We start from the raw sequence: 15,734 nt of genomic DNA, 5'->3' as shown, positions 1-15,734 counted from the left end.
TAGTGAGGAAAGAGAAACATCCAGTATTAAGCTTCTGCAGCATCCAGCGTTCTAGATCGTATGTCAATTTTGCTGCCATACTGGATCAGGCAAGACAGGCTTGTACAACACATACAAGTAAATGGGGAAGGAACAAAGAAAATCCAGAAAAACGGCTGTTTACTTGCATGCTATGTGTTTGTAGGCAAGTCTTACGCGGTCCAATATGGTGGCGCCGTTGATGTTGGCAGCTACAGGATGCTCAAAATGAAGATGCTTTAGACTCTTCTCTTCTTGAAACCACTGGGTGACTTAATCTCTTAATGTAATGACGACATTTGCACACTTGCTCTTTATCGTTCTAGGAACTGCACTTTTTTAGCTCTTGGTCCAAATTCTGTTTTGTAATATCTATTTTTTTTCCGCTTAATTTTGTATGTTACTAAGATGTGAACGCTTTTAAAATGACATGTGAATGAACTGAACAAAACATACAGGTGAAGAACCTCTTTTGTATTAATGCAAGCTTCTGTCAATGTGCCATCTGAAGAATGTTGGTAATGTATTTTCCAGCAGTCTGTTACCTTTAAGTTTCAGCAGACTGGAGATGACTGAGGTCCCTGCAGGTCAGGAGACAAGTACTCTGAGGGGCTCAGTAAGACCTGAGCCAGTCAGGCCTGAAGACTGAACACAGGCTGGTATGTGCTATGAATAACCATTGGGGCTGTAGGGAGGTCAGAGGTCAACAGCACTCCAACAGCCGGTAGAGAGTCGGATTTTATCAATACACATTTTACAGTATTATCGATATTCACTATATTGATCAACAATACTTTCCATTGTGTCCATAAATTCATCTATATTAGTCTATTCTTTCATGATGGTCCTAATCTCCACACAGGCACCACCCACCATGGAGCGCAGTCTCCCTTACGAAGGGGGGGGCACATTAGCTGAGCAACATGCTAACACCTTACACATTTTACATGCTTTGCTGTTGCCTGCATTATCCTCTTACTGGGGCTAGCCTTAGCTATATAGCAATGGTGGACAGCAAGGTGGATTCCCTTTTTCAGTGGGTGGGACCGTCAGTCTGCTGAAGGGCTGGAGAGGGTCACACGATCAACAGATCATCACACATGGGGCCAAATGTAAGCAGCATTTTCACACTCATTTACTGAAAGATGGAGCAGGAGAAGAAGAGAGAGGACGGTCTTTTCTCATAGTTTGGGAGTCTTCAGACACACTGGGGACACATTTATGTTGAAAAGGCATTAAAAACAGCATTTTGGAGAATAAGTCCCCTTTAATGATGCCTCGAATGGTTTATTTAACATTTGCATCAGTCATGTGCTCCCATTGAGACTCAAAACTGCAGCTGGTTACCTAGCAACAAGACGCAGACATAAAATTCATACTGAGACCAAATGAAGGAACTGAAATCATGCAAACAAGTTTTTCATTATAATTTCAGTATTTCGTCTTTTTTTTTTTTGCTAGAGTTGTGAAAGCTTGAAGGACAAATGAGAACATGAAAAAAAAAAACTAAATTAAAACCAACAAAAAGTAACTCACTTTGGATTTTGTTGGCTAAAACGTATGTTGCTGAAGTGTGATTTAGTACAGACATTTCCATATATTATGAAGAATCTATCTGAATCTATCAAAGGCTTTAAAACCTCTTAAAATATATTTGTCTGGTATATTTTATTCCCCCCCCCAAGAAGTTTTCAATTACCTATGTTACAAATGTTCAAATTCTGTATATTTTGTATATTTTTAAAGGAAATGCTGCATGTCTATAAGATATAACTGTGCCTGAAGCTGCTCGTTTAAAACTTTATTTAATAAGACAGCCATACTAACCTCTGTGCTAGGGTTGGTTGATTGGACTAATACAACAGCTATTGGCTGGTTTTTTTTTTTGGATGTTTTAATGGTCTGCCTACTTCAGAATTCAACTCAGTAAATAATTAACCTGTAAAGCATGATCTTCTGCAGGCCATTTCATCTAGGCCTGTCAGCTTGCCGGTATCACCAGCATAAATATCCCACAATGAAATACTGAAGTGATGACAACAACAATAATTTAACAGGCAATGGCGGACAGCAAGTAAAGTGGCTCTGGTGTAACGTCAATAACTCTTCAATATAAGTGCAAGTGTAAGGTTTCACTTTGTTGGGTGTTGTATATTTTCTAAATTACTTCATGGGTTTCCATGGTTATGCATATCCAACGAGCAAGGAAGCTGTAAGGAGGCATGATGATGAGCAATGCATCCAAAAAGATACATGCCACTGCTTATTAACACAAAATTACGTTGAATGATGATATACATATTGGGTAGGTACAGGGGCGTAGCACCAAATTCTGGGCCCTGTACACTCTCAATGTCAGTGGGCCCCATCCCAGTGGAGCCTATTACTATGACAGCTAAAGATAAAGAGAAAAAATAATCTAAAAATAAAAAAAATCAGATATTGATTTATAATGTGTCAAGTGTTGTGATGGTTTCTCTTTCTCTGTCTCTCTCTCTGTCTCTCCCTTGCGAACCAACATACCAAAGTAAGTTAATTGGACTTTGCATAACAAGCAAACTCGGTTCACCTTTGGGAAAGAAAGCAGTCAACAGCTGCCACTGCCTCCCCTCATTCTGCCTTCTTTCTTTTTCTTTCCTCTTCTGATACCCCGACTTGTGCTCCTTGGGCAGCATCATGTCTAGCCCCCAGGTCATTCAATCTGGACTCACTGACGTTACACTTGTCGCCGGTCGCTGTCGGGCAGACTAAACCATTTTGCGCCTCCAAGAGGGGGCCCCCAGAATGTCCAATATGTTGGGAGGACTTTGACATAAAGTTCATTCTCTCAGTTGGTGTTATCAATATATTTGAAATAAATTATGACACCAATTAATTGGAGGGCCCAATTCATTCAAAATGAAAACATCACAAAAAAAAAAAAAAAAAAATATATATATATCAGGATTTTCATGGGCCCCTCTCCCTACTCGGGCCCTGGGTAGTCAGGTCCACTTTTCCCCCCACTACCAGGCCCATGGGTAGGTAGTGCACAGTGTGCGATTTCAGATGAAGGGCAATGTAAACCCAAATAGAGGATTTTGTATTCGCACGAACTCCATGATTGTATTTACTGAAAATGATCTTTTTAGGAAAAAGACAGTACTCTCACGTGGCTAATGAAAATGAATATTTCACTAATTCTGTTCACATGCAGCCGTGCATACTCTGGTTAACGTGTCATTTATCATGTCAAAGTATGGAGTGGTGGAATGACTGGAGCTGCTTGTGTCTTTTGCTTCTTTGTGTCAAAACAGAATTTTTTCTGAGTTATCCATCGGTCACACATATGTTCAGCCCTGTAAACACAGCCTCCCTCTTTCAATCCTTCAACCACCTCCTTGAAAAGGTTCTGTTTCAATGTTTGCACATATCCAAAAAACATGTTCATGTCCAAGTCTTTCAAAATGTTCATGCATTTCTCCTTCCGACCAGAAGTATGGGCTTTTCCTTTGGATAGCATCTCTACCCCCAGCTTGCCTACAAAGCACAGAGCTGACCGTAAACAGGGAAGAGGCTGTGTCCTAAACAGTAAAAACCCTGACTGAGACGCACTGTATACATGTTCATCTGAATAATATCAGCATTACCACTAAATGGAAAATGCTATATTTAGTGGGCATGGAAACAGTCATTGTCCTCTACATACTATTCCCACCCTGAATTTAGTGTGTGGAGAAGCTCTGCAGCTATCTTGCACAATAAGCTGCATCCATTTACTGAACTACTACTGTTGTCTGTTTTTTTTTTTTTTTTGTATAATCATAATGACTCACTGTGAACCTGAAAACTCATGCTCAGCATATGTGCATCTTCACTCAGCACTCCCACATGTGAAAATACAGTAGGTGTTGTTCCAGTCTAGATGGTGTTTACTGTGTAGGTTAACTGTCTGATTAACAGTGAGCTGAGACGTCGACGCCATGATGATCTGCAGTGTCACTGCAAACGAGGCTGTTATGATTTTACATAATTCACACAATTCATTGATGGACTGAAGGTGGAAGAGGTGAGAAGACCAGAAAACTGCTGATTTGATTTGATGGACTGCCAAGAAAAAAAAAGAAAAGTAGTGAAAAGCGCATTTTAGTCGCAAAGCAATTTAGTTGTATTTATATATTTTGATTTAACTGATCGTCATTATATATTGGATGGTCCATTTGAGAGAGGAAAAAGGTTCCAGTGTTTAGGGACAAACACAGCAGATGCAACATCCATTCACCCATTTTCTGCCACTTATCTGGAGCCAGGTCTCAGTATTGGCTAAGCAAGGTAGTCCAGACTTCCCTTTCCCTAACAACAGTTCAACCTCCTCCTAAAACACACTTCCTAAGCCAGATGAGATATAAAATCTCTTCAGTGTGTTCTGGGTGTATCTCATGGTCTCTTACCAGATGTACGTGCCCAGAAAACCAGTGCATGCTGGTAACGGTCTGATGAGGGCAGCAGATGCATTGTCTTACTAATTCCAAGCCGAGCTCTGGTAACTTTCAGTGGACATTGGTGAGATTTAATTAACTATATGGACACGACAATTTGTATTCAAGGGTTTTAAGTGACAATGGTAACAAAATCACAGTAAAAAAACATTCTACAAAAGCATGAATGTTAGGAAGCCCAGTGGGTTTCTCTATATGTAGGGTGAACAGTGAACTTTTGGGTAGCTGCTATTGCTTATTGTGTAGCCTAAATAGCTCTGACATACGTTACAATACCTTTCCAATTAAATCCACTCTATTTAGGCCTAGTTTTACACCATACTGAACACAGTTTGAACCAACAACAGAAATTTATGACTGAACTGATGACGACGAGAATCAGTGCCAGATGCCAAAGCGATAGAAACAATGGACTTGCTTATGTAATTCCACCTCTGCTTAAAATAGGTCTCATAATTTCATCATCACTGAAACCATGGATTGCACCAACTCATCTGTAAGAAGACTGCAGAGTTTCAGGGAAGCATTTAGATTTGTCTGTTATGTCTGTAATTTCAGCTGCAGCTGTTGAACCTTCTCACTAACGCCAGCACCTGAGGGATTAAGAGACAATGGAACAAAAGAGAAGCCTCCAAAAACACATCAGTGTGATCGGAATAACATAAAAGAAAAAGCATGGCAGTGCATCTTCCGTGCGTCTGTACCTGTTGACCTCTAGCAGCTCACCTGGCAGGCGTTGTACAGCAGCTGGTGCTCAAACTTGCGAATGCAGAGGATCTGCTGGAACATCTCGTACAGCTGCTCCTTACTGAGGATGAGCTCCGACACGGCGCTCAGGTGCGCCCTCTGTGGCTGGCGCCGCATGTCGTCGTCACCCCTGTAGATGGCATCATACTTGGCGATCCAGGAGCTCAGCACCGTCTCTTTGCTCAGGCCGTCGATCTCCGGGAGGCTGCGGACACGCCGCTCGATGTTCTTCTTAAAGACCTCACGGAAGTCGTTGGCCGAGCACCCGCCACTCTGAACCATCCGGGAAACACGCTCGCTCTTCAAGAAACCCTGCCAAGGAGAGATATACAGAACAATAAGCACTTACAGACAGACAACAGACAATTCTATATATTCACTCTATGTTTAGATAGTTTAGACGGAAAATAATCCATTTTCCAAGAGGTTTTATTCTCCACATGGAACAAATGTTCCAAGCTCATACTTTTAGCTTTCAGACCTATTAACAAAACTACTGAGAGCAACTTTTAGGTTATGTTCAGACCAACAACAGCACGGCATCAAGACGAAAAAAAATGGCCATCTCCATTTCAGTGAGTACATTGTGCTGACACATTGGAAACCCAAAGCAAAGGCTCTGACAAAAAAAGTGGAACCAGGCTCTGCTTTTTCCACACAATGCAGTGCCTTCCTGCATTGGGCACAACAGCTATTATAACTGCTGGGAAAAAAACCCAAACAGATCTGTGTTATTCAGAACTAAACTAACATATCATGCCTGCACCGATGGCTGATGGGAAACTGAACAAAAATGTCAGCAATACACCAAATAATATATCAACTGTTGCCATGTTCATACGGTGTTTGTTTGAGTGATCAATATTCCTGTAATTCCTGTATCTCCCTTCTATTTTACTTCTTTTTATATCTGTTTTAATTGCTCTTGTTTGTTTTTAAATAATGTATGTTTAAATTTGCATTTATGTTCTCGTTTTGCTAATATGTATAGCACTTCGAGCTGCCTTGTTGCGGAAATGTGCTATACAAATAAACTTGCCTTGCCTAAATAGAGAAATGAAGACAATTTAAGGTTGTGCTGACATACTTTATGAATTATTTATACACCCAAAGCAGAAGTGTCTTAGAAACCACCAGTTCATTTTAGGGTTTCCAACTAAATCAGAACGTTCTCCTCATTAGATGTTTTATGAATAGGTCCCTAAGATGAGACTGCTGTAAACAAAGACCACACAAGCCAAAAACATAACAAATTACGACATTCCAAGTCCCATCTGGTTTAGGGCGCACCTGAGAATAGTGCATCAAGTTCTAACCTCTTCAAAAAAAACTATAAAAGCTGCTGAATGGCTGAAGGGGCTTTTATCAAACTGTGTTCAGACATTTGACAGTGAAATCACCAGAACATCCTGAATGCAAACAGGACTGTCCTGCTCCCCTCCACACAGTAATTCAGCGGGTCTAATGTTCAACTCTCTGGTTCATTCATATTTGTGGCTTTTGATAGAAGTTTTTTATCCAAAGCAATGCTCGCAGAGTCTGACAGAAGAATAAGTGGCTCAGACTGAAGCAGCAGCAGCAGCAGCACAGTGTGATATTAAACAGCCTCAGCTAGCTGCTTCACCTCTTCCTGTTAGTCTCTGTGAGACTCTGAAGAGCAGAACATCAGTGAGAAAATGGCTCATAATGGAGGCCGAGAGCTCAGAGAGCAGCAGCTGAGGACAGTTTGAAGAGACCAACAGGCACAAACACAAATCGAACCAGAACATTAAGGTTTGAAAACATTTTACATATTCAGCAGCTTTCCTCTGGTGATGTGCATAAATTCACGTCCCTTTCTGGACTTATTCCATCACTCCAAACTATATTTGGCGATTTGCATTTCCGACTTACAATATATTTACACAAAAGCAGAACAACACAAAATCTCAAAACTGAAAAAAACTTTGTTAAAGTTATGTGCATCACTGAAAACTAATGACAAGGTTTAATTAGTGATGATAGCCCAATTGATATTATAGTTTCGTGGTTGATACCAGACAATATTTGAGAGTAATAAGAGTCAAATAATCTGACAATCACTAAATATTAATTCAACTAACACATTTGATGTTCTTAAAGAACAGTGAAGATATGTAGTGTGCAGGACATTTTACAGTCTAAAGATAAAGTGCTCAGTCCTCTCTGGTATACAAATCGTTAAATTACTGCTTACATTTCCTGCATATTGGATGATATCTGCACCAAATTTCTTAAGTGCCTTTCTAACATGCACAACATTACACTTTTGATCCAAGTCTGAACGGAATGAAGTCTGATTAGCATTGTGATGTCTGCAAGAAGAACGGCAACCAATAAAAACCTCACTGAGGTTTCGTCACTGGCCATTTATAGACTGTCCTGTATCTAGAAGATAAGAGCAATTTGTCCTGTTTCAGCCAACATTTCAATACTGAGGCCTTTAACCTGGTTCACTCACTGTAAATTCTTCTGGATCTGGGTAATTAAACACATAAGCTGTCAAATGAAAGAAAGTAATTCAAATAATAAAAGTCAAACAGCACTAAAGTTATAAACCAGTAGAATTCATTTAGCAATTAAAAACTCCTGGGAGCTCTGTAGGTCCAAGTCATGAACGTGAAACAACTTAGCCAGACGTTCATGGAATAATTTTTGATTTACGAGGCCCAGGGACTAAAATACTGCTTTTAATGTGTAGTCTGCAGAGATTTTGTGGAATACATGACGGATAATTTCTCCAGGGGCAGAAACATTGACAGTTTGCAGGCGTAAATGGCTCTGTGAAGAAGCAAGCAGAAGGTTCTTCACCATTAATGGACTCATTCTGCCATCTCATCTATTCTCTGTAGTATCAGAAATGATTTATTAATGTTTGATTAAACTATAACACAATAATCTTTATTAGAAAAATAAATCATATACAAACTCAAACCTTTTATTAGCCTTTTTATCTTACACTGTGTTCAGGATCCAACTGCAGCAATCTCTTAATGAAAGAAGTCTCGATGTTTGTCTTTTTATTATCAACAGTTTCTCTGGAGAAACTAAAACCCAACAATGAACTCATCCTTCAAACAACTATTGGGAGTGTATGCAAAACCTGATATAATTGATTCCTCTGTGCCAAAAATACATCAGTGAGCCATGCTCAAGCACTGAATGATGGCCATAGTAGTGGGTTATAAAAGCAACTCTGAGAATGCATTATGGCTCTGTGAGAGCTGCTCCTTGACGGCAGGGCTTCCCCTGTTAGATGGCTCTGCTAGCGTGATGAACTGAGAGGGATCAACGACACCAACTAACAACTGATGTTGATATCCAACACTTGATGGCAAGGTTGACCTAAAATATTCAAATAATCATTTGTTCCTCAAGTCATGGTGGTGATAAACTGATTAAATCAACTAAAATATTGTACTTGAATATATTTCGATGGATACATGTGCTTCTTTTCTTAACTCTAAATTATGACTGAAGAATTACTTTTGAGTATTGTTTGGCTTTAGGAATAAGCCACATTTATATTTGATCCAAGGGGTATCCAGCTTATGTTTTGGTTTATAGCTGAAATTCACGGCTGTACTAGACACGATACCATACTACTTTACAGATCACAAAACATCTTTCTGATATAAGTAAATCAGAAATCATGGACGGATGAGGTAATGTATTAAAGTTTATTCACATTATGTCATTTCATTCTCATGAAATAGCCCCAAGCAAGGTTAGCTAACATAACATTAGCTTGCTAATGGGAATGAATAATTGATATCCATCACAAGAGAGCAATGCAAATGTTAGAATGCAAGAAAACAAAGCGCAAACATTGTTGGAAAACTTTGGTATAATGCAACTGCACAACGCAACAAAATATATAACGTACGTTTAGTTGTTTTCCGACACTGTAATGCAACATATTATATCTTTAACATTGCCTTTATTATCACCAATCTCCGCCCATATCAGAGACTTGTAGAAGAAAACAACAACAGCTGAGACTGACCAATCAAAGCTCCTGCAGACAGTTACACTGTCAATACACAGAAGTATACATCCACCTTTGGAGTAGAAGGAATTTCTTCTTTCTTTGATTTGTGATTTGTTACATTTTAACGCAAAGTGGTCAAATCGGGTTAGATTTAATGTCAGACAGTCAGTCGCTGGTTTGTTATTGGTGTTTTACGGTGTGAGTGATGGCAGGCTAACAAGGTTAATGCTCAGTGCGAGCTCTCAAATTACCTCTGTTGTCGTAATATTTTCAGTTGGCTCACCATTTACTTAATGATGATGAATAAACAGACAGTTACAGCTCAGTACACACGGTCTCCACTTCATTTTCACAGATTATAAAGTGTATTCTAAAAAAATGCCTTGCTTTACTAGGCATTATCAAATTCGATGATTTTAGTTTTGTGAGAATGAATATTTTTAGCGTGCTACGTGAAATTTCACACGGCTCTACTGTACAGTAGCTGACCAACATGGAAGCACATGTTCTGATGCAGGTGTGATGGAAAACCTATGAAACAGCATCAGTGTCGGAGTGCTGCCCTGACTGAGCAGGTCTCTGAAATATAACAGACCAGAGGCAAGCAGGTGAGGTCTAGAAGTAGAGACTACAAGAAAGCATTAAAAGAAACCTCTGATGAATTATGTTTAGAAACACAATATGTTCAGATGTAACCATTAAATCTCTGCTGACCACTGCATCAATTACATGACAGATGACAGCTGACGCTATGGAAACAGTGACTGACGTATCTGCCCCATCCATGTTATTTTTAGTCGACACTGAGGCTGTGGAAGCTGTTGCTAGGAGCGGTTAACGTTAATGTTGATCAAAGAAATCAAAGAAGTCAAATCAAAAGGTGTGCTTAGACAAAACAATACGTGATCTTTAGACATGGTGCCATTGCTCACTAAGTCAATGGAAAGATAAGAGTGGGCACCAAAAGGTAGAAATTGGCTCTTGGCGGCACAAATAGAGGCTAAAATGCATCAGCCCTTGAAAACTTTTCAATTTCAGCAAAACATCTGCACTGATCTCTGATGAGATTTGGGCAGTAAATTAAGAGGTCTGGGACCTCACCTTGAGCATCCTGTGGTTACATCATTTTATCATGTAAAGGAATGCATGGTAACATGTTGCTGCAAAACCCCTGATGAAGGGGGTCTGGTGGATGGAAGGATGTCTGTTTCCCCAGTCAGCATTAGTTTTCTTTTAACCTTGATCACCATCTTTATGTGTATTAGTATTAGTATAGTATAGTATAATATATAGTATTAGTTTTCTAAACCTAACCAAACCTTAACCAACCTTAGGGGTGGCAGACTCTACGCTGACTGTAAGGAAAACAACCATTACACCATCAACAGGTATAGCTACTTATAAAGAGACCTATTAAGTTATTAATGAGAAAGAAGGCCAATATATTGTATGAAATGAAACATTTTGTTGACTACGTTTTACATGAGATGATTTATTAGTTGTTCTATGAATCAGAAAATTGCTAAAAGCACCCCTTACAGTTTCAGAGGGCCCACGGCGATATACTGAAGGTTGTCCTGCGACTAACACCCGACAGACATAAAATTACACGTCCTGACTGAACCACATGACCAGCTTCAGTCTGTTCTGAGAGCTGGAAACGCTGCCTCGTGAGAGCGATAGACCTGCGGAGCATGAACCAATAGCAGATGGAGACGAACCACTGAGGAGCTACAAGAGTAATGACGTGGAACCGAAATCAGAAGAAGCTGAGGAGTCTCAACAAGGAGATAAAGGAGAAACGCCAGAAAAAACTATTGTATTTGTGTCAAAGAAATCAGCAGAGATATTCAAAATCAGCAGGTGGGGGGGCGACGCTGAGAGACAACACAGAGAGAGTCCTCTTTATGGTGATAAATGGAAATGAGCAAACGTTAAGTGGATGAGGAGGGAGGTGACAGATGCAGCTGCCACCAGAGAAGCCTGCTAACAGCAGCTAATCTGCCTCTCTGCATCACTCAAAACAAACTGCTCTGAACTGCAGAGAACAAAAAGACATTAAACAGCTCCTGCTGAAGTAGAGGAGGCCAAAAACTATAAAGCTGACTATTTCAAATGATGACACTTGAAACAAGGAGACAGATGCTGAGATTCTGGTGGGATCTGCCCATGACTGTGTAATGAGGGTTTAGACTGACTGGCTGGTTTCAGGTCACTTAACTGCACAGGTGGGATAAGAAGATGTGTTCAAAAATCAGCATGTCGGAATTCTGTCTTTGGTCAGCCCTTAATCCTACTGACAGAAACTTCAAAGAATGATCAGGGAGCCAATAAATGCCTGTAACACTGCTTAAGTACAACACATTGGATTAGACTTGATTTAGCTGTTAAGTGAGATGGTTTTTAGATAGAAGACTGCAATTAAAGTCCATTCTCTTAACTTTGGTACCAGCACAATGGGCATGATGATTTCATTTGCTCATTCATTTCACAACACGCAGCAGTGAAACATACTGAGAGTTTGTACTCAGGTAAAATGAATTCACAGCAATATTCAGGCTATCAGTAAGAGCTGGAGGAGTTTTACAAAGAATGGGGAACAATTACAGTGTCCAGATGTCTGAGGCTGATAGAGACCTATCACACTGACTCAAGTGTATATAACTGCTCTTTCTATAATTGCTGCCAAAGGTGCATGGAGCGTAATGGAGACGTTGGGTTCCATTACCTTAAGTGGTTCATGGGCATTTCTATTGGGATGACTGACGAAGATATAGCATGTTAAATTACTAGTCACACAGGCGGTGATTTATTTAGCCAGTCAACATTTGGTAATTTTCTTTGACGTGGAAGCTCCAGCGGGTGGCTGAGGTACACAGGAGGACTTGGCCATCCTGCTTGTGTTAGGAAAAGAAACTTCAGTCAGTGGGAGTCACAATTCAGGTTGTAGTATTTTGTGTTTTCATACTGGGTTTCATCTATGGTTACCAAGCTAACTCAAACAGCTAATTCAAAACGACAGCAGTACTCACCAGCACTTGCTTAAGAGCTCAGGGAGCAAACCATAAAGGGTCCTATACTATACAAAATGTGCTTCTTAATGTATTTTGAACATAGATGTGTCCCTCCGTGTGCCTACAGACCACCAGACTCTAAGTAAAGACCATCCTCTCTCGGTTTCTCCAGCTCCATCTTTCAGTAAACATGTGTGAAAACACACTGTTTAGATTTGTTCTGTTTGTCAAAAACAGAGCATTCAAATCGAGGCTGAAAACAGCCGCAGGCCACATCTGCAGGAGAAAAATAATGTGTCCATGAACATTAAACCACGTAAACCTGTTCTAGTCTGACCTCCACATACATGTATGAAACTGAAAATGAGCAGAATATGGGATCTTTAAAATGAGGCGGGAGAGTGGAGGTAAACAATGCTGATCTATGTCATTATTTGAGTGCATGCAGTATTGTTTTATTGATGTTTGTTCATGTAACTATTCTTTGTATTATATTTTTTATGGTGTAAATATTTATTATTTCATGTGGTTGTGTCCCACAGTGGTTTTGTCCACCTAATTGCCTGCAAGTGGGAGGTTAGAAAAGATAGCTATTTGCTTTTAATGTAAGTTGGTGTTGGTGTCTGAATGGAAGACAATAAAGGCCACATTTAGTGTTTTGCATCTTACCTGTGTCTTTTATTATACTGATCTGTTGATCAGTGTTAATTTTGTAAAAAAGTAAAGCCTACAGATTTTCACAGTAAATGGATCCTTGCTATAGGCACTGTTACCAGTAATGGATGAATTTATTGCAGCACAAAGCAGCAAATAGATACAACAGGCATTTTACAGGCCTATCTCTGCAGGGATCCTTTCCATAATGCTGTTAGACATGATGAATAACAATCTGAGCCTGTTATTGGCAAACACAAGCACTTTTGGTGAATGTATTTAGCGGGCGACATTACCCCAAAGGATTACATTACAGCTTTTGTTGCCAGTCAGCTGCTGGCTGAGTTGATCTACTGAAACAATTACAAAACTTTTTGTACCTACCAGTCATTTCAAACCCAAAACATAGAAAAATGAGCCCAGGTTCAATAATACTAGAGATATCCTTTTAACACAAAAAACAATTAGCTATTTTGGGTGCCAAGAACCAAATTACAAGTGACTGACCACAGTACAAAATCATCAGCTGGTCATGATGTCAACCTTTTTTATTCTATATATTAGCCTGTCTCAGCTATCAGCAGATGGTAGAATGATAATATTTTTTAATAGTGACTGGCATGAAGACAGACTAATGGGGGAGCCAGTGGCTCATTAACTAGCACAGATTATTTTTCCATATCAGTATAATTACTGTTTTCAGTTTGCCTGATTGGTTTCTATCTGAGCTGAAATGGACCACTGATGAACGCAGCTCTGATGTTTCATTACAGGACCACTGAGTCCAAATGTGTTGACTTGGTGGCATCACCATCCACTTCATTGTGGCCTGCAATTATCCTCATGCTCTGTGTCTGAGTATAAGAGACAAGCACCCACACACACACACACACACACTATTTTTGTTATTGTCAACAAATTAACCAACAAATTGTCTTCGAAAAAGCTAGAATATGACAAGTCATCACTCAATGCGATCGGACTTCTCTACCTTGTCTGGAATTATTGGAATTACTGGAAAACATGACTCAAAAAGGAGGAAATAGCGCATGTGTTAGGGACTATATTCAGCTGCTGATTAATGCACATTTGGTGCTATAGTGAATGTCTTGGGCAGCAGGACAGTGTATGTGGGAGGCAAGACAAACTAAAGTGTGTGTATGTATGTATGTATATACAGTATACACACACACACAAATACAAATACACACAAGACAAGAAATATACACAATACAAATCAATGTATTTGACGTGTTTTAATATGTTCATACCTTGTATTATGCAAATATAGCTTAGATATTTGTAAAATAATACTATGCTGCCCACATGGATATTAAAGTGTAATATAAATTATTTTGTCAGTTTTGCAAGTATTTGAAAACAAAATTGTAGTCATTGCGGTAATGTTTTCTATTACACAGATGTAAACACAAAAGGTATTTTAGAAAGCTGCAATATTTAAATAAAAAGCAGGGTATGTCAAAAGAATCACCAATACTAAAAGCAGACTGCAGCCCCCCTCTGGTCCTCTCTGGATTCTATAGGCTCTCCTCCATTTTGTCTGGCGACACAAATGTCAGCCATTATTACTAATGAATCGATCAGCGGGAGACTTCCTCCCTCCCTGCTGCTCAAATTAATTGGGGCTTTAAAATTTCACTAAATTATTTACACACCAGCAGAGTGCCAGGCTGTGAGTCAGGATATTAAAGACACAGACGACATGTGATTGCAGCCCCTCTGAGTGTCAGTACAGCTGCTTAAAGAGGAGAATGAAGAACATCTGACAAACTAAAAAAAAAAAAACACTCAAAGTCTCTGGCTTCAACATGTTTAGAAACAGAGAGGCATTTCAGTGGCTAAACACCTAGCCATCATTGGAAATCATATTAAACATGAACACAGAAAAATGGTTTTAAACGTTTTACAACTGTTGCCATAGTGGACATAAAACAAAACATATTTGCACACAGGCATGATTGATCTGTGTACTATTTCCTCAATAAATTGGATTATATAGCCTTTAATAAAAAGGTTAACCACAATTTCCTAAAGCCCAAAGTGAAGCCTTCTAATGTCTTGCTCAGTCCAACCAACAGTCCAACAACCCAAATATTGGGCAAAATATTGACAGCGATGGGAAATATTCTCATGTTTACAATATGCAGGAGCTTATGAGTCATGAAACTAGTGATATTGGTCGTATGAAGGCTAAAAATACTGTCCACAATCAGTGGTAGCTGAGGAGTGGGAGGGCTTTTCGGATGTCTTACTCATTCTTCTTCTCATAGATGATACTGACTCATAGTTAGAGCACTTCTATGAAACTGTCCCAACTGAATTGTTAGTGAAAAAGAAAACAACATAAAAATTTAACATACAATTTAAATAAGAACTTTGGAGGAGAAATTAACTACGACTCCCATAGAGCATTTCGTCAAGAAAACATCCAATCACAGAACTTAAATTCTGTTACGGGCACCGTAAATGGTGAGCTGAAGCTAAACATAAAAAAGTGGCACAACAATCTGCAGCTTAAATCAATTTACTTTGGGATTCTGGGTATATTTTGACTTAATAAAGCAACGAAGCGATGGACTTCATAGCAACAGTAGTCAAGGCTCATGGATATTGTTGCATTTAGAGCAATCTTCCAAGCTGACAAAAAATGATTTCTCAAAAACAAAGAGGAAATAATTTAAACTGGCATCACCAACATAAACTTCCATGTTCGTTACAAAGCTGGGGGGGTCCCATGTGTCTATGTTAACTAACATTGAGGATTTCGTTAGAGAAGAATACAGAACAGAGAAA

The 15,734-nt window shown here is 39.4% G+C and overlaps 1 protein-coding gene across 1 annotated transcript in view; it reads right to left on the bottom strand.

The window, feature by feature from the left end:
• LOC139200878 (calcium-dependent secretion activator 2-like) overlaps positions 1-5,535 on the bottom strand; it is a 109,296-nt gene extending 103,761 nt beyond the window's left edge. Inside the window, exon 1 of the mRNA XM_070830024.1 lies at positions 5,223-5,535. Coding sequence (XP_070686125.1) covers positions 5,223-5,525 — 303 coding nt within the window. The 5' untranslated portion in view covers positions 5,526-5,535. The remainder of the gene's footprint in view (positions 1-5,222) is intronic.
• Between the last annotated feature and the right edge of the window lie 10,199 nt (positions 5,536-15,734).

Source organism: Pempheris klunzingeri, chromosome 5 (assembly GCF_042242105.1).
Source record: "Pempheris klunzingeri isolate RE-2024b chromosome 5, fPemKlu1.hap1, whole genome shotgun sequence".
In the NCBI taxonomy this organism is placed as follows: domain Eukaryota; kingdom Metazoa; phylum Chordata; class Actinopteri; order Acropomatiformes; family Pempheridae; genus Pempheris; species Pempheris klunzingeri.
The sequence above is the reverse complement of the archived record's forward strand: the minus strand, read 5'-3'. Positions and strand labels throughout refer to the sequence as shown.